General features: G+C 42.6%; 3 protein-coding genes across 3 annotated transcripts; 2 read left to right on the plus strand and 1 right to left on the minus strand.

The window, feature by feature from the left end:
• The first annotated feature begins 273 nt into the window (after positions 1-273).
• Positions 274-9256, plus strand: TRIM14 (tripartite motif containing 14). Its single transcript, XM_056513122.1, has 6 exons — positions 274-520; positions 3722-3817; positions 4681-4914; positions 5951-6113; positions 7128-7220; positions 7853-9256. The coding sequence occupies exons 1-6, from the start codon at positions 353-355 to the stop codon at positions 8386-8388; spliced, it is 1290 nt and encodes a 429-aa protein (XP_056369097.1). The 5' UTR covers positions 274-352; the 3' UTR covers positions 8389-9256.
• Positions 9257-9555: 299 nt separating this feature from the next.
• NANS (N-acetylneuraminate synthase) lies at positions 9556-18974 on the minus strand. The gene is made up of 6 exons (XM_056513123.1): positions 18778-18974; positions 17240-17455; positions 14053-14152; positions 13637-13791; positions 12342-12608; positions 9556-11286 (listed from the first exon to the last, which is right to left on the minus strand). Exons 1-6 carry the CDS (start codon positions 18907-18909, stop codon positions 11077-11079), a joined length of 1080 nt encoding a protein of 359 aa, XP_056369098.1. The 5' UTR covers positions 18910-18974; the 3' UTR covers positions 9556-11076.
• Positions 18908-19492, plus strand: LOC130265455 (uncharacterized). The gene has a single exon (XM_056514555.1). It carries the CDS (start codon positions 18908-18910, stop codon positions 19490-19492), a length of 585 nt encoding a protein of 194 aa, XP_056370530.1.
• Positions 19493-27025: the final 7533 nt, after the last annotated feature.

The raw sequence follows: 27025 nt of genomic DNA on the forward strand, positions 1-27025 counted from the left end.
AAGCAAGAGGACCCTATTTCGATTTCTACAGGTGAGAACTTTCAGAGCACAAAATTCTAACTGAAGAAAAGGAAAGTGACAAAACATACTCTGAAAGACACCGCGGCCACGGCTCGCCCGACCAGAGCGCGGCACCGCCGCCCGCTGCGCGCACCCTCCACACGCCGGCCGCGAATCCGCTCTGCCTGCCCCGCCTGCCCCGAATCCTCCTCTCCCTGTCCCCGCCTGCCCCGAATCCTCCTCTCCCTGTCCCCGCCTGCCCCGAATCCTCCTCTCCCTGTCCCCGCCTGCTCCGCATCCGCCTCTCCCAGCACCTGCCGGCCGCGCACCCCTCTGTGCCCGGGCTCCGGGCATGGCGCAGGCGGAGCGGGGCGCTCGGCTGTGCGGTGTCCATGCCGGGCGGCCCCTGGAGCTGTTCTGCGAGGACTGCGGGTGCTGCGTGTGCGCGCTGTGCCCGGCGCTGGGCGCGCACCGCGGGCACCGCGCCGCTCTGCTGCCGCACGCCGTGCGCCGCTCCCGGGTGAGTGCCGCAGCTGAGCCGGGATCGCCCGTCCTGCCTTATCCCTCCTTCCTGAAGCTTGTGCCGCTGGGCTTCCTTCGGCTAGGGCGTGGTGGTGGCCTCTGTGAGCGTTAGTGCAGTGCCGCAGCACTAAGCCGATCTTCAGCCTTGCTTTGCTTGCCTCGTAACACCTTTTGAAGTTCAAAGTTTGTAGGCTGGGTTGAGTAGCAGAACAAAGTTTCTGTACGTTCTGTACTTTGCAGGCCCCACATAGACAGGGTGAGCCTGATGCCACTGCACAAGGATATGGTTTGTGTACAAACCACTAGTCACACCCAAGCGTCCACAAACAGGTGTATAAATCAAGGGACAAGGAGGAAGTGGGTTTGACTGTTAGGCCACATGCAGCAGCATTTTATCCTCAGACCCTGTATGTGGAGTCAGAGGAGTGTGGCTGCCACAGGGAATTTGTTTTTTTGCCAGGCTGAAAGGACCTTTGAGCGAACCATAGATGACCCAGGGGAAGGGGAAAGGTAGTTTCTGTTTCCTGCCTGGCCCCACCATTGCAGTCACAGTGACTGCCCATGCACAGTTCTCTGAAAACTCCTCTGGGATGTTGTGGGTTAACCCCAGTAGGCAGCTAAGCACAACACAGCTGCCTGCTTATTCCCCTTCCTTGTCCAGTGGGAAAGGGGAAGAGGAACACTAAAACCAAGAAAATTATTGGGTTGAGAAAAAAATAAGTTTAATAGAAGGAGAAGTGGAGGGAAGAGAAAAAAAAACAAAAGTGGTGCAAAGGCAGACACTCACCAGACAGCTCAGTTCCTGAGCAAAAGACAGCTAACCACCTAAACACCCCACTTCCAGTTTGCTGAATATGATGTTATATGGCACAGATTACCTTCTGATTAGTAGGGGTCATCTCCTGCTTGTGACCCCTCCTAGTTTTTTGTGCACACACAGTATAGCCACATCTGAAACACAGCACCACACAGGCTGCTATGAGGAAAATTAACTCCATCCCAGCCATGGCCAGCCCAGGGGTTCTTCCCTAAGATTTTTTTTCTTCATCACAGTGTAGCTCTCCACCAAATATTCTCAGGAAGCTTTGCAAGCTTGCCAGCACTCCTGCCTGTGCTTTGTTTTAATTAGAGAGCCTGCCAGGGGGCTTGCTGAGGCCTGCATACTGTGATGCTAAGCTTGGAAGACTTAAAATATTGTAGCACAGAGGTTTAATGTTCAGAAGCTTCTTTTCTTTCTGTCTTTTTCTTTTTTTTTTTTTCCCTCTACAATCTTAGGAAGTTCTTCCCCACTCCTTGTAGGATATTTTGGAGCAGTGTTACTAGGAGGTTTCCTAAAGAAAACACTAGGAATAAACAGTTCCTACAGAACTTCCTGCTTGGAATTTCAAACAGATTGTGAGCTGGTACACAGGTCATGATAAACCCTTGGAGCATTTTATTGCACTTTGTGTTAGAGAGCATTACAAGGGCAGAAGGCCATGCACTTCGGTGCCACAAACAGCAGCACAGAGGTAAAACCATTTAAGACTTCTAAGCAATGCACAGCTCTGCACCTGCCAGCTGGTGTGCTTTCATCCCTCTTGCAGGTGGGAACTCACTACAGTTTGTGCCCTTCAGGGAAGGGCAGCAACGTGTGGATGATGCACGATTGTGCAGTGTCAACCTGATCTGAGGCAAAGAAAGGTGCACAAATCTACAAACTGTGCTGCTTCCCTGGGGCTCTGATGGAGTTGGTGAAGACCTATCTCTGTGTTAATCAGGAAGTGAGTGGGGTAGAAACTTGTACTCCGTGTCACCCTCTGTCCCTAGAAGGTATCTGCTGACACCTACTGGCTTAGGGCTGCAGAGATTTTAGGCACAATTCATCAATAGTTTTAGCCTAAGAGATGGTATTTTGGCTGGTGATTTTGTTTGCTGTGAGCAGTTATTCAGTACAGCCCCTATGGTGTGACATCAGCCAGGCAGCACTTCTTGCATTAAGAATCTTCCACAGCTCTTTCAGCAAATCCTACTGTGAGTGCTAAGGAGAAATGAGAACCAAGCAGTAAGGTCCATCAGCAGCTTCATCCTGGATCAGAGATTGTTTAAAATCATCAAAAAGGATGCTCCTGAATGCAGCACACAGGATCAGCATTCTTTGCACTTGATATGTGTCCTGTGAGCCTGACTGGAGCTCTGAGTGTCATCTCAGAAATCATTGCTTTTACAGTGTTTTCAATTGAATGAGTTAATGCACCCAGGCAATCCCTTAAGGAAGGTTTTCGGAGTTGATTCCTCAGGGTGAATGACATGAGTTGCTGGCATGGTCTTCAACCTGTAGGGAGCAGCTCTTTCATATACCTCTGTTAAGAAAGTAATGCATAACCAGAAATGCTTGGGACTGACATAAGTATTTGCATATGGTCACTGTTGATCACAAAGTGATGTGTGTTACTAGCAAAGAGGGAAGACTGGGTTTTCCCTGTGGTCTTTGTCAGTCTCTGAGGAAGGGAATGAGGTCTGGTTACAAAATAAACACCAAGACTATTCAACCTGCTGGGCAGTGGGCCAATTTCACAGGGCTGCAGGTGAGAAACTGGGGCAAGGCATAAGTAGGACATTGATTATGCTGTGCTGGGCACACTCCCAAATGTCACAGATATTGTGATTGATTACCACCCATCCTGACTCTATTGGCTGTTGGAGACATTCAGACCACAGCATCACTGTGGTGATAGTAGGGGTATCTGATTGGTCATTTTTACATAGGGAAGCATCCTGAATATCCTGGATTTTGATTCTAAATGGAGCCTTCCACTTATCCTCTAAATAAAAGTACTCAGCTGCCTTTCAGCTGCTAAATGCATTAGTCTTGAAATATGCAGCACCACAGATTTAAAGATGAAAATGGTTTTTTTTCACTCTGGGTTTCCCTATGCCTTGAGAAGGTGATGCTAATTTGCACAGACCTTATGACCTTATGAGTATAACCACTGGGTGAAATGCTGAAATCCTTATGGTTCATCACTATACTGGCCTTAATAAGCCTCATAAAAGGCCATTCATTTAAGAGTTGTACCTTCCAATTCAGAATATTTTATGGTTCTGAAACTGAATATTTCAGTATCCCCCTTTACGAAAATCAAGCTGGATAGTTGTTTCTGGCTTTTTACAGATGTTGCTATGAAACAGTGTTTTATTTTGTTTCATTGTTGTATAGGAACTCATGGAATTGCACTTGAAGAATCTAGAAGAGAGAAAAGAGCAAGAATCGGGTAACAAAAGGAGCATAGAGCAGGCTGTAAATGATGTGAAGGTAAAGTGTGGTTTCGTTCTCTACTGGATGGTCATTTTCCAAGGGGACACATTTTGTCTTCTCTGTATCTATTCAAAGACCCAGCCACCTACTGCTTCTCAGGAGAATACTGTATTCCCTGTATCTATCACAATACATTGCACTATCAAAGAGAGGAAAGAGGGATAGTCTCCAAAGACCTCATTCTTTGATCAGGTGAACATCTCTGGAAGACCAAGGGTGAAATTTTTGTGCAGAGAAATACTCGGAGCTGCCTATGTTATTCTGGCTTCACTTACACATCTTGCATTGCACTGAACTGTATTACTGAATTTTCTGGATTCAGAGCTGAGTAAACACAAGAAGAGTTCTTTTGATTCTGTCTTAAGAGCGGGAGTGTATGCTAAGCTGCACCTCATTTATAGAGCATGAAATGACTTCTGCCCTAAGAGCATCTCTAAACAGCTCTGTTACAGAAATGTCAGTAAGAGCTTGAAGGGGCTTTAGAGACTTGGTCTGATGTCACTTTGTTTTGAAGGCTTTCTCTTCCTACCAGCTACTCGTCTCCAGCTTGCTTTAAAAGCAGTCAAAGACTGGCTAGTGAAGGATAAGGTCTGCTTCTTGTTGTGATTGGTACTCTGTTGATTCCAGCTGAAAACAGATTTTTCTACATAAATAGGTATCTTGGAATCTTTCCTCAGTCTTTTTCATCAGCAGGTAGACCATGTCTGCCCTCCCTTAAGGGGTAGAAACATGTTTCTGAAGAAATGGAGAGAATCAGTAAAATTCAACCAAAACTTAGCACTGAAAGCCTGACAGAGAAGTGTCTGAAAGGTTTATGGTCTGTTGATCAGAGGGAAGACATTCTTCTGCTTCATCCATAGGCACATGCTGATATGATCAAACGGCAGCTGTCAGAAAAAATGACTGAGCTTCAGTTAGTTCTTCGGGAAGAAGAGAGTTTGGCAAAAAACTTCATTGATGAGAAGACTCAGCAAGCCCTGGGAGCACATGATCAGCATTTGAGGTCCTGTCAAGAACAGCTTGCAACCCTAGAGACCTTCACACATCAAATCAGACAAATACAACAGGACAGTGATCCTATTAATTTGCTGGAGGTGGTATTGTATGGTCTCTTTCTTTCTTACCCTGACAGTCCTTGGTAAATTTCTGTAGTTATGTCTTCTATAGATCCTTCAGTATGTAAGCAGCATCTTTCTAACTGCTTTTTAATCTGCTTTGTGTTGGTGTTTTGGTAAATGAATTTGGTTCCTGATTTTTGAACTATTAGGTATTCCTGCTAAGGCATTGATTTCAGGTCTGTATGAAATTCATGTTAGTTTTAAGCATAGAAGAAAAAGACACATACATGTCTTTTAATCTTGAAGACAAATGCTGTATCAAGTCTTTCCTTGTCCAGTGTAATAAGATCTGAGAAAAAGCAGCCCTCAGAAAACCTCAGGAGGGAAGTTAAAATGTTAACAGCAAGAAATCCTAATCACAATAAGCAATAGCCATAACTTCACTGGAGAAGGCAGTCCTTTTCTTTTTGCCTACAGATAAACACCAGTTTCTCTCTCCTAATGACCTTCACCTTCCTTAGGAAGAGTGTGTTGCCATGTGCTTATGCCCTGACACAAGCCAAAAGATGCCATTTCTTTCTGGCACATTTTTTCATTTTGGTGTCAGACTTGAGTTTCCATTGCTGTGATATGGTCCTGGCATTCTGCTGTGTGTGCTAGAAACACACCTCCACACAAGGAGCTGCTCTTTGTGGTTTTGTGGGGATTTTCTTGTGGGGAGGTTGGATTTTATTCTTCAGATTGCTTTCAAAACTTAATAGTTTGATTTTGCCATTGCTGGGATTTCCCACAAAGGATCCTGGCCAGGCTAAACTAATTTCCATTCTGGAGGAATCTCTTTTAGCCATGGCTGTTGAGTTCTCCTTGTCTGAGGTGGCCACTGGCTCCAGTGGCAAGAGGAGGTAGTGGGCAGGCTAATGAGCTAAAAGGCAGGCTGAGCTCAGCAAAGCTTGGCTGTTATGGCCCACAGGTTTACCCAGTGATGGAGCTGTCCTTGCTCTGTGGTGTATGCGGGCTGGGAGGGTCTGTTCATGTCACAGTCTCTGCTAATTGTTTGGCTTTCTGCCCTCAGAAGTACACAGAAATTACGAAGGAAATTAAGGAATCCAGGCACCTGCTAGAAGAGTGGCATCCAATACCTCTCTCTTTTGAACACTTACTTAACCATTATAAACACTTCATCAGAGTTCTTCAGTCCATTCTAGAGAAACCATTGGAAGCCCGGCTTAAAGACGGTACCTGGGAGAGTGCTCTAAGTTTTGCTTTCTTCTGCTCTCTCTGCAAATAAAGTATACTTTTTAAAGTAAGAACAGGACTTTTTACCAAATCATCCGGAGTAAAAACAGTGTTTCAGCATGGGTACTGTTTTCTGATAGCGTGGGTGTAATCCTGCTGTAGCAGTGGTGATTTAGGAATGTAAGAAGTTTCTCTTCCAAGTCTGAAAATGATCTTTCGTTTGTTCTTCTCCCCTCCCTGCACCCCCCACAACCCCAAGTTCTATCAGGTATTTCAATACAATTTGATGTAGCCCATTACCCCTACAGAATGTATCTATTCTCTCAGATGCTTCCAATTGTGTGTAAGTGCTCTGGCATTGGGGTACCTCTAAAATTTGAAAGCTTTTTCTAATTGAACTGCCTGGTGATCTACCTCAGTCTGAAAAAAAAAAAGATGATTTTTGGTACTATAGAGCTGAGCTAACATGTTCTATTTAGAAATCCTTTCATTTTTGAGGTGTTATTTCATCCTTAAATTACCTTCAGCATGATTAAGGCACGGAGTTTTTCCTAACAGGACACAGAACCACAAAGCCTAAATAACCATGGGAAAATCCTGATGCTCTTTGAGTGAGCAGGCAACACTGGCCATCACAATTCACCCAGCTGCCTTTTAATCCATTATCAGAGAATTGCCACAGAAAAGACAGTAGCAGGTTGCTGGGGCAAATGGTCAGACCTGATCTGAAAGGCCACTGCAGTGACAGGATGTGTGTAGGATTGCTGGAGAGCATCGTGGAGGTGCTCTGCAAGGTGCAAGCACCTGCAGCTATCTTCAGCTGCCTATTTTCATCTGGTAAGGGCTACCTTTTAAGGAATCAGGTGTGATTACTTAGTGGTGTGCCCAATTCTGAATTTCCTTGGCAACACTAGTCCAGCATAGTGAGTAGCCTCTCCCCAGAAAAAGTAACATAGTTTGTCCATGAAGTTGGAAAATGACTCCCTAAACTGTCCCTTTCCATCTTTGCCTAGATGTTTTCAGTAGCCTCAATCCCACTGCAAAGAAGGAGCCTGGGACAATGCTGAAAACCATGACTCCTATCGATCGGTTGCTTTTCCTAAAACGTAAGTATGATTATACTGGAGTCCTGGAATCTCTTGGGCTGGAACAGAGCCACAGAAATCACTAGGGTCCAACTCCTGGGCCTGCACAGGACCATGTGTCTCAGAGCGTTGTCCAAGTGCTTCTTGAGCTCTGTCAGGGCTGGTGCTGTGACCACTTCCCTGGGGAGCCTGGGGGCACTGGAAAGTGCCCAGAAATCCTCTAGGGAACCTCTTCCTAACATCCAACCTAAACCTTGCATGACAAAACTTCAGGCCATTTCCTTGGGTCCTGTCACTGTCACCACAGAGAAGAGATCAGTGCCTGCCTTTCCTCCTCCCCTGACAAGGAAATTGTAAACTGCAATGTCTCCCCTCAGTCTCCTCCAGGCAGAACAGACCAAGGGACCATAACTCTTTGTATGACTTCTCCTTATCCCATCACGATGAGTGACCCAGATTAGGATGGAGCCAGTCATGGTGCCCTGCTGTGATTCCCTTGGCACGCCTTTTCCAACCCATGTTCCTGGGACTGCAGGCTTTCTGACTGTCCCAAGACACTGCCAACTGTGGGGTCCATTGCAGGTATTTTGTAACTTGACTTCTTCTTAGGGTTAAGAGAAATGTAGCAGGTATGTTTATGGCTTTGACTGCAGATGCAAGATCACCAACCTGGGAATATGACAGCATTCACCCACGACTGAAATTGTCTGATGACCGTCTTGAAGTAAGCTGCAGCTGGAGGAAAATATTTTACCCCTGTAGCCCACAGAGGTTTGATAAATTATGGCAAGTGCTAAGCAGAGATGCTTTCCTTTCTGGGAGCCATTACTGGGAAGTTGACTTGCTCCATGCTGGAGCAGGATGGTGGATTGGCGCAGCCTACCCCACCATTGGCAGGAAAGGAGACTCGGAAGCCTGTCGGCTGGGCTGGAACAGAGCATCCTGGTGCCTTAAGAAGTTTGATTTTGAATACTGGGCATTTCACAAGGGAGAGAGAATCCCCATCCTGATAGAAGACGATCCTGAGTGCGTTGGCATTTTTCTAGATTATGAAGCAGGAATCCTTTCGTTCTACAATGTTAGCGATGGCATGGCTCATTTGCACACCTTCCGCTGCAAGTTCACGGAACCTGTTTATCCAGCTCTGAGACTCTGGGAAGGGTCCATTAGAACATGCAAACTAACGTAAGAAACAAAGCAAAATAAATTTAGCCTATTTCATGCTTTTTCTATTAATGTCACTTCAGCAATTATCTACATTAATTCATCTCTCTTGTATCAAAGTTGTAATTATGATGCTTTTAGAAGGTAGCGTAAGTTCAGGAAAACCAACTGTGATTTTTAATGCTTTTTCTTTTTTCAATGAGGGAAGGTGATCTGGCTTTTATAAATTATGTTGATGGACCATTTAAAGTGCCAATGTATTATTATACTTTTTTCAACTTGTAACAGTAAGAAAACCAACTGTATTTTTTAATGTATATATATTTTTCAATGGGGAAGATGATTTGACTTAAAAATGGTGTTGCTATACCACCTGAAGTGCTGTACGTAGTATTTTTCAACTTGCAAAATGGAAGAAGTCAGGTTGAAAGAAACACATTACAACTCAGACTGGAACCTGGATATTGACTTTTTGAAAATTTTTTTAATGAACTCCCTCCCCTCAGTGCGACCTGCAGAAGCTGCAGTTGTGTATGGCAATAGGCCTGGTTTGATTCAAGCTTCAAGATTATGTACTGCATGGGGGTACCACTGACAAAGTCAGATTTGGACAATAAATGCACTAAGTTCAGCTCATATTTAAGTGTCATCTTGGAAAAATCAAAGACTGGCATTGACTCTTGGAAAGGTCTCTGCTGAAGCTGGAGCTTCTGTGGACACATTTAATTGTCATTAGATGGTCTCACACATGACAGAAACTGAACTGGACTTCTGAGTGGCCCTATTCTTCCCATTGAGTGGAAGCATGGGAAAAAGCTGTGTACAGCCCCTAACAGAGGATGAAATATCTGCAGGGCTCACAGGTGCAATAAAACCACCAGGCCAGAGGTGCATTTGTGGCTCATTTATCCTTGTGTCCAATTTGCAATGTTCACATAAAACTAGGGGACACAGCTTGCAAGTTTCTGTATATGGACATTTCTGCTTCCACCAATACTTTAATTGAAAGTCCTGGAACTTTCTGGAGCCTTTGCTTACAGCAGTCTCCAGGACCAGCCCAGTTAAGAGTGAAAAACCACTGCTACTTGAAACTGGTCAGGTAATGTTACAGTATTCAAATACTAAAGGCCCTGTATCACCAGAGCTGGCAAAGGCAAGGTCTGACTGTAGGGTGAAATGCAGAAACGAGAGATTGTTTTATAAGCTAAATTTATTTTTCAAATTTGAAATAATAAAAAAAAAGTCTTTTAACAATTGAATAATTTTTTAATGTAAGGCAAGCATATTGCAGCAGTCACAGCTCACATATGGTCAAGTACACGACTCAACCTCTGCTTCCCCATTTAAAGATACGAACAGTTTCCTCAGAATTGCACAAGGGTAAACATTTTGAAAGTAAACAGTTTATAGGTACAAAACCACTCACCACTAAATTCAAGATACTTCACCAACTCATGACCCAAAGGTAGCAAGTTCCAAGTAACCATCACTAGTAAATGATTCCACCACAGAGAAAAAGCAGACGAATTATTGCGAAGAAGTTCTGTGCTAAGCAGGTAACCGAAGAATGAGGTTTGCAGCTACTGCTATATGACTCCCTTCTGGTCAAAGGGAAAGCAGCAGGTGATCAGAGTGGGATTGCATTTCTCACTCGAAAAGTGAGAAGTTGGGATGCAAAAGAAGAGCACACAAAAGGTGTGAAGCACAATGGTGTGATGTAGTCAGGCAGTCTGCCTCACGCATCTCGAACACCAGCGTTGAGAGAAAAGCCCAACACAGAGGATTTGCTGGTTAGTACAGAAAAAAACCAAGCTGCTCAGGCTTCACCAGCGTTTGGCTTCCTACCTGAGAAGCTGCCCCTAGGTCCAAACAGAGGCATCCAAATGCTCTGCAGAATCGACTTAATATTCCAGACTTCACTCAACTGGCAATAGATGCTTTTCACAATTTCTGAAGCACAGGTTAAGCTTATTTGCACTGATTCATCTCAGATGTGCTCTTCTTCACTGCTCAATCTCTCTGGCTTGCCTTTTGGCCTTCCCGTTCACAAGATTCTTTTGCCCCCTAAATGGGACCTTTCTAAATATCCCATATGCTTCCTTTCCTGGTACTGTCTCTTGAGAACACAGCTTTCTCAAGAAGCCCATTCTCCCACAGAATACAGATTCCTGCAACCCACTGCTTTATCATGACACTTTTAAGACTTTCATCTTAAAAAAAAATCCATCCAGGTTGCATTTGTAGTTTTCTGTTCAGTATATGTAAACTTTCATTTATCTGTATTCAACTCCAAGCAGAGTACTGCTGTCACAGGTGTGAGGCAAATGGCAGAAAGGAGAGGAATATCCAAAGATGCAGGGCTAGAACAGCTCAAAGTGTAGACAAAATTCTCATGATTTATTCTTAACAGAAAAGGAAAGCTGGAAAGCAGCAGACTGTGGTCTTATATTTGGCAAAATTCTAAATTAACGTAGATTAAGTGGAATGAAGAAAGGATCATGGCATTTCCTAGGCACAATGCAATGCATTTTCTAATAAAATCTTTATAATTTATATCCCCTTGCTTCTGAAACTTCCTGTTAATGAGAACCTGAAAATTCTAACCTGTTTGCATTCTCATAATTACACCCCTTTCTTCTAATCTATCATGCTGCTATTCTCAAACATGTTGTGTGGTAGAAACACTGAGAAATATGGAATGGAGCGCTTCGGTTTAGCACTTCACTTTTTTCACATGATTTTCCACTACTTGCTCAGTGATGGTTTCATCTTCTTCAATACTTTTTTTAACCTTCTGGCCCACCAGATCAAAGATGGATTCTGGAGGAAATCCCTTTGGCTCTCCCACCTTCACTGTCAGCATGTCAAGTGTCAATACTGCACCTTCAGGAATTGCCACTTTTGCCACTACCGACTTTCCCAGCTACAGGGGAGGGGAAAAAAGACAATGTTTATTTTAAATACATTGCTACCTTAGTATTACAAAAAAGGATAAAAAATATTCTACAGTTATTTGAGAACAAGTTGTGTAGAAATGCCTTCTCTATTACTTATTCCAAATGAAGATTAATTAACAGTGGTTACTTTCATTGCATCCAGGCTGCCAGGAACATGCACATGTTTTCTGAAATGGGACAGTGGCTCACTGGAATTTTTCAAAATCACTATGGAGTAAATCTGATTAGAATGACCAGTATTTTAGCTTAGTGTAAAAGCAGCTCATTTAGAATCATAAGAGATATTACTTCTATTACTATTGCCAAGTACCTGGCGCTGGTGAGGCCACATCCTGAGTTCTGTGTCCAGTTCTGGGCCCCTGACTACAAGAAGGACACTGAAGTGCTGGAGTAGAAGGGCCAGAGAAGGGTGGTGAAGGGTCTGAAACACAACTCCTATGAGGAGTGCTGAGGGAGTTTGGGTTGTTTAGCCTGGAGGAAAGGAGGCTCAGAGGTGACCTTAGCACTTTCCACAACTGCCTGAAAGGAGGCTGTAGCCAGGTGGGGGTTGGTTTCTTCTCCCAGGCAGCAAGTGAGAAATTGAGAGCAAATGGCCTCAAGCTGTGCCAGGGAAGGGTTAAACTGGATATTAGGAAAAATTTATTCTCTAAAAGGGTTACCAAGCACTCAAACAGTCTAGAACATGGAAGCAGTTGAGTCATGATCCCCTGAGTTACTTAAAATATGAAGATATGGCACTTAGGAACATACACTGGACTTGGCAGTGTTAGGTTGGACGGAATGACCACATGGGTCTTCTCCAATCTAAATGATTCCACACTGCTACTCAACTTAGTCAACCACTGGATGATAAACACAGAACTCTATTATAATCAAAACTGCCAGCATTAGGCAGTGTGAAATTTTTTAAGGGCAGAGGAAGAAACACTACTGCAATAAACAATTTGCAAGCTATTTTTCTGAATATAGAACATAGGTCTAAATTAGCTGCAGGTTTACATGGACCAAAATCAAAAGTTACCTTTTCATTGCAAGCCATTTCACAGGGCAAGAGTTGTTTGACTGGAGAACCCATTGCTTTCTCCACAGTACGGATGGCTTTCACTAACTCTGCCAGTTCATTTGGCTCCAGGGATGCCTGGTGGTCGCTTCCTTTCCATGTTTTGTCGAGAGTCACGTGGCGTTCCAGTACTTTAGCACCCATAGCAACAGCTGCCACTGAAATGGCTATGCCAGTTTCATGCCCTGAATAGCCAATGGGGATATCAGGAAAAGCTGACTGATATGCCTGGAATCACAACAGAGTTGGTCTGAATTACCAAGGTAGCAGTTTCAAAGACAAAGCAAATTTAACAATGATAACTGCAGTGGACCAATACTGTGCCATAGTATAAGCAGGTGGTTATGCAGAGAACACAACTTTTTAAATTCAACAAGTCACACTGCATGACCAATCACCATGTTCCAAATCTGACTAATACTACCAATACTGACAAGAAAAAGGAAGCATGTTCTTTTCTACGACCTAGGTTTCTTCTTTTTATTCATTTACACTATTCAAGGTCTTCAAAGCCTGTATCAGTGTAACAGTAACAGTATCCTATTTTCATCCAAGAACCCAATGGATTGGTTAAACTTAATTCCTATCCAAAACAGATTTCTTCAACATTGTAGTTAAAATCTGAAGCAATCTTTTAATCCATGCATAGAGAAGAGTCACCAAATCCTAAAGGCACTTAAATGCAGCCATGTATCATTCTATAAAAAATAATATACTGTGTATGCATAGGTCTAAGGTAATGCTTGAACACTGGCCAGTTTGGGAAAACTTTCTTATATTACTACTTGGTGTATCCATAATATTTGAAATTGAGGAAACTATAGTAGGGTGTAATCAATTTTCTTCATTGCTCTGATAGTCATATGAAGCTTTTTAAACAAAATTTCTGGTCTAGCTCCCTATTTAGAATTGCACTCACCTCAAGCACCTTCTTAATAATAACAGTCTACATGATTTTTCTGAGCACTATAAACCACAGGATTAACCTGTTAACCATGTTTTCCTCTGTTGAACTGTGAATACTCCAAAAACATCCTTTATCATATTCCTCAAAGATGAGCTCTGCTAAAAATGGACCCTGAGGATCTTTTTACTCCAGTGCTTGCATTGTGAATTAGAGGAACACGACACATCCTGTAACTTCTCAGAAGCGAATCCCAGCATACCCTAAGACCTGGAAGTGTATCTCAGTACAAGGACACGGCCCTTGAGTGCCTGCCACCCCACCCACAGCACGCTCTGGGTAACCCACTGACCGATATGACACGGAGATTGACATCCTCTGGCTGGAGCGGGTACGCGCTGGTGCACTGCAGGAAGCAGAAGTTCGGATTGATGGGCTTCACAATCTGATAAACCTGATGCATTGTGTTCATCGACTGCATCCCGCTGGAAATCACCATTGGGCGACCTAGCCATTAGAAAGTATGCACAAGTTTTGTCCTGGGTCTACAAGAAAGCTACCCAAGATTTAATTAAACTCTTTAAGTAAATTAATTCAGTAAAACTAGAAAAGAATGTGGGGTAAAACTTTTTTTTTTCAAAGTTTGAGGGTGAGTTTCTTTAAAAGAAACTTCTAATTTTTCCCAAAAATCAACTGGAGGAAAGACCTAATAACTGAGCTACTGAGAAATTGTGATGTTCACCAAGATGGGTCAAAGGAAATGCTTACCTTTCTTGGCAGTTTTTTCCAAATATGGGAAATTATTTGTATCTCCTGATCCTACTTTGAAAAATGGAACATCCAGTTCATGTAGAAATTCCACAGCCATCTACAAGGAGAAGAAATTACTGTGTTTTAACACTTCACTTCAGCTGGATCAAGGGATAAGGAACTACAGTGCTTGGAAATACACAACCCTTTAACACAACAAACCCAAAGCTTGATTAAACAGGTTGGTATTACAGACATCTCCTCAAAAACCTCTGCTCCTGAAATAACATTTGCTACCCTCACAATATTAGTTTCTGATTTCCCTCCAGGTGGAGTGTAATTATGATGCCTTCTTTCATACTTCCATTTTAGCACAGATTTTTGACTGGGATCACTGTCTCAAGGCAGTATCTCATCTCCCACAAGTCTCTCTCTGGTCACACCAGCTGTGCATTCTGCTGCCCAGTTCAAGTGAGCTCCACCTCAGCTTAAAGATGAACTAGCATACCACAGCATTACTGCTTTTTACTGTTTCTCTCTTCTTTCAAACACTACCAGAGAGAGCAACTACCTGCAGATGGAAGTCTGCCCATTGAAGAGGAAATGTGCTACAATCACACACACAGTTCTCCTGCCACACACGTTTTGCAGGTCAGAAATATTAAGCCACAGAGTGTTTAAAATTACAGGTAGTAGAACAGATTCATCACACTGAAAACTTGTATGAGCATATTAAATAAGCACCCTGAAAAAAACCCCAAGAATGCCCAAAAAGGAAAATCCAAAATGAGTTTGCTTTTAGGAGAGATACTAGACAATAATACATAAAATACACAAAAACATAGACTGTAAAACTGTTTATTTAAATGCCAATTATACACTGTCTAAAAATACAAATTTAAGAATTATTAGAGGCTTTCCAAAAACAAGTATTATATCAGTAAGTAGCCTTTTAAAAATTAGTACTTTATTGGAAGAAAATTTAAATTCCATATCTATTACAGGCAAGAGGTATTTAAATCCTCCATTCACCCCTGGGGAAAATAATGAAATAGTTACCTTTGTCCTCTGTCAAACTCCCACAAACAGTTTTAATTTCTTCAACTTTTTCCTTGTTGCAGTTAAATTTACTTAGTGCCAGAGAAAGAATGCTAATGCCCAAGAAGATAATCACATCTTATTTAATCTAATTTTTCTATCATCATATGATGGAGATTCAATTTCTTGTACCTGCAATTATTACATCTCTCCATTCACTATTTAATATAGTTTATTCAGATGCATTGCACATAAAGACAGTAAGTGTTCTATATTAAAACAGATCTTATCTCAGGAGATGGCAAAAATTTAAATATGACACGTAGACTCTGTATCTAAGGCCATTCTTCATCAGGTAATTATCTCTTGAAAATCAGCAGCTCTTCTTTAAGAGATTCAAGAACCAGGAAGTAATTTCAAACAACAGAAATTACATTAAAGGGAGTGGTTCAATGAGATCCTGCTTTGTCTCCAGTACACACTGGAACTGAATAGATAAAGAACTTATTCATAGCCTTTGTATTAATGTCACACACCACTTCAATAATTTCCTCGTATAGGTAAACACACAATTTAACCTCTTTGACACAACTGGACTTCTGGAGATTATGTTAAATTTACAGAAGTTAATGTATTCTCAAAGAGTTTTTTTTTCAATTGATGCAATATTTTCCTTAAGTTCCAAACCTGTGTACTGTAGAAATGCCACCAGAAGTCTCAGGAGCTGTGCAATGTAATTACTGTTCCAATAGAAGGCACAAACATGTATCAGTTCTGTTAATTAGCTGATGAAGCTACATAAAAAGGAGCACAGCAGAGAAAAAGAGGGATCCCAGCAGCAGAAAGTGATCTTAGCTGCTGCCTAAAAAAGGTGCTCTCTGTTGCACTAGAGCCTTTAGAAACCAGAGCTTTTAACATCAAAGAAGGAAGGTGGGGCTTTTTTCCTCCCCAAAGACACGTGGGTCTTTAAGATCCCAGATATAGAAGTCCAAGACTTCTGGGCTTATCTACTCCTTTTTTAAAGGAGTACATGTTGCTCAGCAGGTCTTCTAGATGTGAAGACAGCAACAGAAGAAACATCACCGCACTCCTTTCACAGATCTATTTCTAAATCCTTGGCACTGCCAGATACACAAAACATATTGGTCTATCATCAGATGAAGAGGGAGAACAAATTATAACAAATAAGAGTAATGATGACATATCAGGAATCATCTCTGATTGCAAGAGTGAGACACTGAATAGATTGCTTTAAAACATTAAGTAAATCACAATCTTTCTTATCCTGGATATGTCCACTTGCAGAAAGCCAGTGACATTGCTCTGCTAACCATCTACAAGAGCAGCTAGCTTACTTCTGGTAGGGTCTCTTTTAGTTTGGTTCTCTTTGTTTTCTAGGCAACAAAGAAAATCTCAACAGTACAGATCTCTCATCTATACTGAAGTTCAAGTGTTACCTGACTTTAACAGCTCACGCCTTTCAACTGTATTTGTTAATACTGTCACTACCAATATTCTGAGGCAAGCAACATGCAACAGCTACAAGTATACAAGTCTTAAGGGAGAAGAACAGCAGATGTTTTGTGGAGTTGTGAGGCTGATGACTGACTATTCAAGAGGCCACTGACAAAAATCAGTAAATGATTCAGCAGTAACAGGCCAAGGTGCTGAGGCCCTCCATGAGATTAGTAAAAGAAATAGGGGCATAAACACTTCTGCTGCTTAGAAACACCACAGGGGACTAGTAAACAACAAGGAGGGAGGGAAAAAAGAGGGATATAAAAGGGATTAGATCAAAAAAGGAATCTGGTTTAAGTACAGAAGGAAGTTTGATATGCTTGAAACCAACACGCCAGACAACACCAGAGAGCAGTCTGAATGCCATCTTGATCTACTCTCAAAGCCTCAGTTGTTTAGGAAGGTCAAAACAAAGCCTTGTCCCTAATACTACTTACTGTATATAAGCACCTCAACACATGTGGCAAGTCCTCCAAAATATTCCATCAACCATTGTAGAGACACAGGTGAACTGGTAAATTACTCTAAGTCTCTCAGTCAGAAATTGATTGTCCACATATTCTTTTTATGCAAGAACTATCACACCTAAGTAATGCCCAACAGACACAACAGCCAGACTCCCCTTGTCATTCCAGTATGGCTTACATACCTCATCCATGCCAGAAGCTGTGAAGAAAATGCCAATCTCCTCTGCATACTTCTTTAGCTCTCTGTATTGGTCATGACTGAACTCCAAGTGGCGCTTGTGTTCCCCATAGGTCTTGCCCCAGGAGTGTTTAGAGGTGTAGGGCCTTTCTAATGCTTTCTTGTTGAATTTGTACTCCAGTTCACTCTTCTGGAACTTAGCACAATCTGCCCCGCAGTCCTGCAAAACAAGTTGGTGCACACTGAGTGGAAGTGCAAGTGAAACTGCACTCATCCTAACTCTGAATGGAAGGAGTGAGCAACTGATGTGCTCATCTGCTGTGGAGTTTTCAAGTTACCATCACAGCAATCACAGGAATGGTAAACGAACACAGTAACTGTGGACCTACACACACACACACTCTTATTTCAAAGTCCTGATACACTTAGTAGAGCAGCAGCAGAAAGAAGTCATATTAAACCTATAAAACTACTTAGCTATGCATGCTGCTTATTCAAAGAGTTGACTTCTGTGGTGTTTTTCCCAGATTAGCTGTCACTGGTAATCTTATATTAAAAAAGGACACAGGATTCTGTGGAACAAGGAGTATGAATCTGAAATATACAGAATCATCAAAGCTGGAAGAAACTTTTAAAATCATCCATCCAACTATGCACCCAGCATCACTGGCTATCCCTAGATCACATCACTAGCACCAGACACCTCTTGAACACCTCCAGGAATTTGAAGTCACGCAGTGAAGACATATCCTCATTAGAGCAGTCTCCACTTACCCCCCAGTCACAGAACTGAATACACCATGCTCCATGCTGTGATGATGTGTGGTTTTCTATCGAATGGATATAAATTTGAAAGCAGCCTGGCTGTCTTACTGGATGACACAAGCTTTACTGCAATAAAGTCCTGATGCCAATCAAGTAAAACTGCAGGTTCATTAGTGATGGTTCAGCAGCTGCCTGATACTTCCTAAATTCCCTCTGAGCTCATGCCCCATCTGAGGGGCTGCAACCATGACACAAGGTCAACAAGAATGAATTAGTTGGAAAAGACTTCTGAGATCATGGAGTCCTTGAGGTGACTGAACACCACCTTGTCAAATCGACCATGGCACGAAGTGCCACGTCCAGTCTTTCCTTTAACACTCCCAGGGACAGCGACTCCACCGCTTCCCTAGGCAGCCCATTCCGATGTCCGGGAAGCAATTCTTCCTCATGTCCAGCCGTAACCTTCCCGGCACAGCCCGAGGCCATGCCCTCTCACCCTGTCAGCAGCTGTCCCTGAGGAGAGGCCGACCCCACCTGGCTACAAGCTCCTCTCAGGCAGCTGCAGACAGCGCTAAGGTCACCCCTGAGCCTCCTGCTCTCCAGGCTGAGCCAGCCCAGCTCCCTCAGCTGCTCCTCACACGCCAAGCGCTACAGACCCTTCATCAGAGCCAAACGCAAGGGTCTCCCTGCAAACAATGCGTGTTTGGAATAAACCCTCCCGCGCGTCCCCCGGCCGCGCCCCGGCGCTCTCGCTCCCCCGCCTCCCCCCGCGCGCACCTTGGCCATACGGATCATGCGCTTGGCGATGTCCAGGTCGCCCTGGTGGTTCTGCCCGATCTCGGCGATGATGAAGCAGGGCTGGTCGCCACCGATGCGCCGCCCGGGACACAGCTCGAACTCCCGAGCCATGGTGAGATGGCGCCACCGCCACGTCCCGCCCACGACTGCGCCGCCGCTCCCGGCCCCGCCGCGCCTCCTCCCAGCCGCAGCCAATCAGCGCCGCCTCTCCCAGCGCCGCCACGCCTCCTCCCAGCCGCAGCCAATCAGCGCCGCCTCTCCCAGCCCCGCCACGCCTCCTCCTAGCCTCAGCCAATTAACGCCGCCTCTCCCAGCGCCGCCACACCCTGCTGCCAGCTGCAAGCAATCTGAGCCGCCGCTCCCTGCCCCGCCCCGCCCCCTGCCAGCTCCAGCCAATCAGAGCCGCCGCTTCCGGCCCAGCCACGCCTTCTCCCGGCCGCAGCCAATCAGCGCTGCCGCTTCCGGCCCAGCCACGCCTTCTCCCAGCCTATCTGCGCCGCCGCTGGGCGAGGACTCCCTCCCCCAGGGCCACCGCGGGCCGGCAGGGGGCGCCGCGGCGCCGCGCCCTGAGGGCTTGGCGTGCTGCGCCCCGCGCGGGGCCGTCGGCAGCGCCGCCAGGGCAGCGGCCTCCCGAGAAACGCACACAGCTGGGAGCTCCACCCAAGAGACCCTGAAAAACTTCCAGGAATGGTGACTCCACCACCTCCCAGGAAAACGTTTTCCACTGCCTAACTGTCGCCCTGACAGTGACAAATTTTATTTCTGATATCTAATCTCCCCTGCCTCAAGGCCGTGTCCTCTTGGCGTCTCGCTGCAGGCACGGCAGGAGAGACCCACCCCCACCACACTACATTCTCCTTTCGGGAATTGTAGAGGCTTGGTTCAGACAAAGCTCTCCCCGATACATGGAAATAATTGGTAAAATGTGAAACAATGGCTAAGTCGACTTCTGAGATTCCAAAATCCTTCTCTGACTGACATGCAGATACATTTGTGACATTCTGGGCCTATCTGTGAGGGTTTTGATGGAACTGAAAATCAGTAATTTAAATTGTTACAATTTTATGGTACGTCTGGTGTGTGTTTGTTTATTTGATCTGGTTTATTTTGTTCTGGTGAGGGATATGAAGCTGAGTTGACTCACAATGACAAGGCTTCATTGACACACAATGTTAATACCACAGTTACAGTACAGTAATTATTTTTGCTGGTATTCCCTAAGGAGAACAGCATCCTTCTGCAGACTGCAGTGACTGACAGGACACAGCCAGCAGACTCCAAGCTGTGTAGCACGACATCAGAGACAGCCTAAAAAATTGCCTCAATTTCAAATCAGAACTGGCCTTGAGTGATGTACTGCAGTATGCCAGTGGCTCTCAAAAGAGATGCTTTTACAATGGATTGCATTTTGTAAATTATGGTTGAGAACACTGTATAAATACAATTTTTTTGCGTGTGTGACTAAGAATTTGCAGACTGTATAAAATGTTTGTATCCATGTAAAACCAGCCAGTTCTTTAGAAACAGTTCAGTTGCCTGAGGCTGTCTCACAGAGAAGAAAGTTTCCTGAAAACAGAACTCACACTAAGCATTTCTGGTCAATTACATTGACTACAGTCACAGGTGGATACAAATGCAGGTGTAGCTTTTTTAGGGGTCCTGAACAACTGTTACAGAAAGAGTTCTGAGCAGAATACAGTCCCTATAACAAAGGTTTCATTTATGCAATGAATAATACATATTTAATGTTTTAATGAAAATTTTCCAGAGAAAAAAGTAGAAGGTTAAAACTATTCTGCATATCTATTATACCCCAAATGGGCTATAACAGTATAATTTCAGGAAGTACATAGACTTGAAGCCATACGGTACTCGGTTGACCTTTAGGATACTAAAAATTAACTAACAATTTACAAAACACCCAGCACGCAGTATTGGCTATGCAAAACAATTTGTGAATGTAACCTTAATACTGCATGCATATAAACACTGAGAATAATTATAATGATATTTACCCCAAAAGCTCACTGATTGAAAAAGCAGCTCATTAAGCATTTCTTAATTGTAGTATTTGAAGCAAGCCTCTAACATGCTATGTCTCACTGAATTTTAGTTTACACTTTACTATACCCCATGAGACATTTCTCCAACTAAACTACATGGCTTGAGGCTAAAACCCCAGCTTGTTCTTGTAGTTCCTTAGGTGCTCTAGGTTCTTCCTGCACAAACATTTACCACCATCTCCACAGAACAGACACACCCTTCTTTTCCAGGGCAAGTTCCTTGTTCAGTCATCAGGTAAAGAAGCAGGAAAAGAATGCCTCCAGAACACAAGCTATTAACTTCTGGAATAATTTTGCAATGATAGAATAACATTTTGCATATTATAGCCTAAAAATGACACAAGGGTGAGCCCCTGTTCTTTTAATTATTCAGTATTAAAGCAGTAGAATTGAAGGTAAGATGATATGCAGTGATATGTATCTATATCTATATATCTATATATCTATATCTATATCTATATCTATATCTATATCTATATCTATATCTAATCTATATCTATATCTATATCTATATCTATATCTATATCTATATCTATATCTATATCTATATCTATATCTATATCTATATCTATATCTATATCTATATCTATATTTCTAATGTAAAGCACAAAAGTAAGAAACAAATAATAGTGCAGAATCTGTGAACTATTCCAACCCATGCAGTTTTACACTCCCTAACACTTCCTAATGAAGATCTGGCCACAGCAATTCCAACACTGTATTCTGTGTAATGTCTAAAACCCTAGTTCTGTTGCAGGTTTGTCTTTTATTTCAGTGGCAGAGCCAGCTCATACTGAGGATTTGATGGATGTGGACAATAATGAGAAGCATACTTAGAACACAGTGGAATGCTTCCAGCTGGAAGGGATCATCCATGATTGTTTAGTGCAAGTGCTTGACCATTTCAGAGTGTTGTGGTGGTTGTCACAGTGATAGTTACTACTCTAGGCAAAATTGAATTTATGTGCAGTAATTCTTTATCCAGGAATTACAGAACTTGAGACAACAAGTGCATGTAGTTTATAGACTCCTATACACCACTAAAACTTGACTGGCATGATACAAGACATTTGAAGCGCCTTGTTCCTTGAAACAGGTGATGTGCTGGCAGCTTTGACATAGTTTTAAGGAAGAAAATTCCATGATGATCCAATGATGACAACCATTTGCCAGCAGGAATTCTTTTCAAATATCAGTATTTAGTACATTTCAACATTGCTTGAGTTTGTCATTGAATTTTAATTCTCTGGTCTCCTTTCCTTGGGTGATATACTCTGCAGTTCTGGGAGTGTTAACTTCCCACAGCCACATAATTTATTTGTCGTATTTGTAAACAGTGCATAAACTGCATGCACTTGTTGTTTGATTGCTTCCTTGTCCTCCCTGTTATGTCTAAAGCAGTGTTCTCAGCACTTAAGATTGTAATTCCTCAAGAACCAGAAGCTGACTGGGAGTGAGATGTTTATAGTCTTGTGGCTTCTGTTTTTAGCCTGTGCACATGTTTTTAAGGTCTCTGGTATTATCCCACGCTTAAACTCTACATCATAACAAAAGACACCTGGTACCCAACTTCAGTTTGCACTTGAATAAATTCACTCAAACTAATAACAAACCTAACAGCCTTGTTATTGTTCTTGTGGTCTTTCATTGCTAGCATTAGTTTTCTTACTAGCAATGACAGTATAATTTTTTATTGGGCCATCCAGACAACAGTGATCAGCAGTACATCTCCTTGTGGTGACAGCAAGAACTTGATTTCTGCAGATTTTATTTTAGCCCAACATTTGAATTTTAGTTTCCACACAAGTTCTGACAAGCTAAGAAGAGCAGTATATTTCCCTTTTGCTCTGACAAACTTTCTCATCCAACTTTGAGAGCAAGCCTTTGTACTGTGAATGAGCCCAGATGTGCTAACTGTTCAGTAAATTACAGTAAAGGACTGACTTGTCCTTTCACCACATCTTGTGGAGTTTGAGTAACTGTTTAAACAACTTTCACAGGAAGAAGTGAGAGATGGAGATTGCATACAATATTTGGGAGGGGTGGCTGGGATGATGTGGACAAGACAACTCTTACTGACAAACGGTGATTAAGGGTTACAGAGGCAGGAAGAGATTCAGAAGGTGAAAGATATAAGGAGAAACTAGGGAAGAGTGACAGAATGAAGTGGTACTGGCTGATACTGGCCAGTGGATTGCTGAGAATGCTATGAAGCCCAAAAATCTGAGGAGCATAAGAAGCTGGACTGAAAGTTGGGCAACAGGGGAACTTGAAAGATACTGGTTTCATGAGAAATGCTGCTGGAAATAGCAGCTGAGGGGACTGAGTCATGAAACTCAGAGAGCCTTTCCCTAGTGCTATGAGTAATGCGAGACAAATGGGACTATAAATAAGGGGTCTGCATGAGAAGAAGGCAGATGATGTTAAACATAATCTTTTTTTCCTCTAAAAATCACAATTGAAGGACTGTGACACATTCAAAATTGGTAAAAATTTATAATTTAGCTAGAGGCCTCCCATTAGTATATTTTCTCCCTCCTTCTGCACAAATGTCTTCCCTCCTTTAGTTATTTCCTGAACTGAAGGAGCAGAGATCTCTATGTTCCAATCCTGTGTATATCTCTGGGGTGCACTGGCTCACAGTTTTTGACTTGACAACACACATGATCAGGGCTATGATACAAAGCCGCATCTGTTTAGGGTATACAACCCTCAAATGATAGCAGCTGCTAGTTTTAAGATTTTTCAGTCATCATTTTTGCCTCTTTCAGCATACTTAGTGAACAGACAGTAAAACACCCCCCTTTAAGTGCTATCTTGCCCCAGACTGTACCAGATAGAGTGGAGGTGACTGTCCTACTCTGTATATTCTGTGTTTTACAAGACAGCAGGGAGCTTTGGGGAAGAGAAAGCTAGTCTCTAAATCAACCAGTTCTGATTCACTGTTTTTTGCCACCAAATTGCTGGATGATACTGCTTTAATCACTAAAATAAGCCTTTCACATTTAATTGTCAAACTGAATTCTTATAGCTGGCTTATTCAAGGTGTTATTGTTTAGTTTACAGATCTGTTGAATTCCTGCAGCTACAAATCAGTATGAGAAGTGTGCTGACCTAACAAAACACCTGTATAAAATGTCTGGTCTTTAGCATCTTTGAATTGGCATTTGGAATAAATAGACACCATCCACTCTAATCTGGTTGTACTTCAGTTCTACTCCATAGGAGCAGAGGAGGGAGGAACGTGCACTCTATAAATTGAGGGCAGAGAGGGAGGGGACTAATGCTCTCACTTTTCTGAGGGGTGTGTAAATGTAAATTACTACTTTAAGAAACCTCCAGGCGATTGTAAAAGGCAGAAGGGAGAGCCACAGGACAGAAATAATACATCTGTTGTCAGTGGAACAGTTGAAAAGTGTGTGATGCAGAAACCCGTGACACACAAACCACTGAGAATGAACAGAATGTTTGTTTGTCTTAGCTCAGGGCTGTCAGTCTTGCCTCAGTGGGGCTGTAGGAGTGCCAGTCTACACCTCAGCCTCCCTGCCTGCCTGGGTGACATTGCTCATCATTGACCTGCTCCCCACCACAATCGGTGGGCTGAGGTCAGAGCCAAACCCATTCCCAGCTGGTTTGTACATGCTAGTCACAAGCTGCCGCTGCAAGAGGCGCATCTTGCATCTGGACCAGTTTCCTCCAGCAGATCAGAGTCTAGGTGTGCTGTTGCAAGGAAATAGATCTCTAACACTTGCAAGCATTAGAGGGAAAACTGAGCCCTGACTGGAAAAATAAGCATTCGCATAAGTGATACTGCCTTCATTACCCAGGAAAAAAAGTCAAGTTAATGTATTCTGTGATAAAGCAGCTGAGTAGGTGCTTTATATATGTTCAGAATGTAGATTACTTTGACATTTTTTCCACCTTTGACAGGGGAAAGTGGTGCAATACCTCACCTTCTGTATGGAATTCAGTCATAAACCTGCTGCTGGTTTAGGAGGGAAATGAGAAAATCTTGGCAGATTCAAGAGCTTCAAAAGAGCTTCAAAAGCTCTTGGCTACCCAGATTTTCATACAGTCAAACTACCTTTCAAAGTTCTTTTAAAAGTGGCAATTAATTAAAAAGGCAAAAAGAAAAATCAGTGTCAATAAAGAATGGCTTTCCCCTTCTACCAGAGCCTTCTTAACTCAACTTCCTTACTTTGCAACCATCTGCAGTAAATTGTGATTTCTGTTCAGTATATGCTTCAACAGTCTCTCTATTGAAGTGGTTGCCATTTATTTCAGGTTCAATTAAACTTTAAAAAAAAAATTACATTTTAAAAGCAGTTTACAGCAGAAATAGAATTAAAGTGTTACTTTTATTTATACTTCTTTGCATGAGTTGTTTCTATGCAGTCAGATTCTTCGCAACGTTTTGTGACCTGTGTTGGGTTTGGGCAAGTTGAAATACTCATTCTGCACCTCATGGAATGCTTTTGTATCTGTAAATCAAATCCAGAAAAGGCCACTGCTTCATTGTTTCTAAGGAAGCCAGCAGGACTGTGATACAATAAAGAAGTGGTAGATTATTTGCTGATATTTCAATTAGTTTTACTACCTTAGGAGTTGCAGAGGTTCCACATTCAGAAGTGATTCTAAAAAACTAAGACAATTTATGTACCAGAAGTAGCCTTGGGAATCAAAACTGTAGAACATAGATGTAATACAGATTGTCCAGAAAACTTGATTGAAAATTAATTTGCTGAATACATTTTCAAATATATTACCAAAGAAAAATTTTTCACTGAATACTTCTGACGGTGTTGGGGGAATTTACAATTTCTGCTGTAAATTAAATTGGCCACTTCAATTATGTCAGAGAAGATGAGGGTGAGATTATAAGGCAGAAAGATGCTTATTACCTACACAGTTGCAATCAGTTTGATCAGACAGGCTAGGAAGTTATAATCTGTGGAAAACTAATTTTTCTCTCAGAAGAAAAATTCTGTCAGACAGGCTGACAAGTCTTCCTTTGGATGTAAGAACCTCACATGCAGCACATTCTACAACAACAAGAAACTGTGAAGTCAAACATACATGCCATTGCTTTGTGGAATCAGAGATTCTGTTTAATCTTTCTCTAGTGACGAATTCAAAATGTTTTTCTGTGAACTTGTTCTTGAAGATATGAATGATAATTGCCCCAGGCTTAAGGAACCCTCCCAGCTGGCATTTCAAAGATGATTGAGTAGCTCACAATGACATCAATCATCTTCCTTGTTGGCATGGATACCAGACAAGAGGAGATTTAGCAAATTTAATAAGACAGAAATTTGAGGCTTGTTGCAGGCTTCAGCAGTTCTACATGGTAACTTTTTTTTTTGTTTTGGTAATAAGCCTTTATCCTGCAAAGGGGCTTGCAAATGACCTGGCTTGCAAATATGTTCCAGAAATATCTGAAAATAGGTAACTTTCTCTTCTATCCCTACACAGGGCTTTTTCTTGCTGATGAGGAATGAGTTTTGTACCATTAACTAAAAGGGACCCTTCAGCTTGTTCTCCCATATTATTTCACATACCTCTTAGAACACCACAAAATGTTGACTTCACTGTCTTTATGGAAATGAAACATGCTATAAGAGCTTTTTCTGTGCATTTCATCTGACTCCTTTTTGCAAAGCAGATGCTCTTAAGAAAACAAATAATAAAGCATCAAAAACCTAGTTCTAGTTTTTCTTGTGTTTCTGAGGAAGTAATGATTTAATGGGAGAACATACTACAAAGACACCTATCTCTACACTGGATCTGTATGCACTTGAATCAAGCTCTCCACCTTGGATTGTGAGTAAATTTGGAGCACCTTATCAGGTCTGTTGCAATAAAACAATCCTAACCCTCAAGAATCTCAAGGATCTGCAAACAGAGGAATAGGCTGAACCAGAGAAATTGTCTGGAGCAAAGAAACTTTCCTTGGGTGGAGAAGGACCCATTTAAGGAGCACATAAACAAATAGGCTATACATACTCTTTACATACTCCACCAATGAAAATACTGACTGATGTCTTTGGGAGTTCACCCTTGATAGTCTTTGAAAGGCCATGGCAATTAGGAATGTTTCTCAAGACTGGAAGAGAGCAAGTATCACACATATCTTCCAGAAAGTTGAAAAAGAGCAATAGTGGAGC

This window comes from Oenanthe melanoleuca, chromosome Z (assembly GCF_029582105.1).
Source record: "Oenanthe melanoleuca isolate GR-GAL-2019-014 chromosome Z, OMel1.0, whole genome shotgun sequence".
Classification (NCBI taxonomy): domain Eukaryota; kingdom Metazoa; phylum Chordata; class Aves; order Passeriformes; family Muscicapidae; genus Oenanthe; species Oenanthe melanoleuca.

Excerpts from the sequence above, each read along its gene's own strand:
- TRIM14 (XM_056513122.1), top strand. The coding sequence starts at position 353 with ATGGCGCAGGCGGAGCGGGGCGCTCGGCTGTGCGGTGTCCATGCCGGG. Across the intron at positions 4,915-5,950 it reads ATCCTATTAATTTGCTGGAG|AAGTACACAGAAATTACGAA; the intron begins GTGGTATTGTAT and ends TTCTGCCCTCAG. Across the intron at positions 7,221-7,852 it reads TCGGTTGCTTTTCCTAAAAC|ATGCAAGATCACCAACCTGG; the intron begins GTAAGTATGATT and ends CTTTGACTGCAG.
- LOC130265455 (XM_056514555.1), top strand. The coding sequence starts at position 18,908 with ATGGTGAGATGGCGCCACCGCCACGTCCCGCCCACGACTGCGCCGCCG.
- NANS (XM_056513123.1), bottom strand. The coding sequence starts at position 18,909 with ATGGCTCGGGAGTTCGAGCTGTGTCCCGGGCGGCGCATCGGTGGCGAC. Across the intron at positions 13,792-14,052 it reads GGAAAAAACTGCCAAGAAAG|GTCGCCCAATGGTGATTTCC; the intron begins GTAAGCATTTCC and ends TCTAATGGCTAG. Across the intron at positions 11,287-12,341 it reads AAATGGCTTGCAATGAAAAG|CTGGGAAAGTCGGTAGTGGC; the intron begins GTAACTTTTGAT and ends CCTCCCCTGTAG.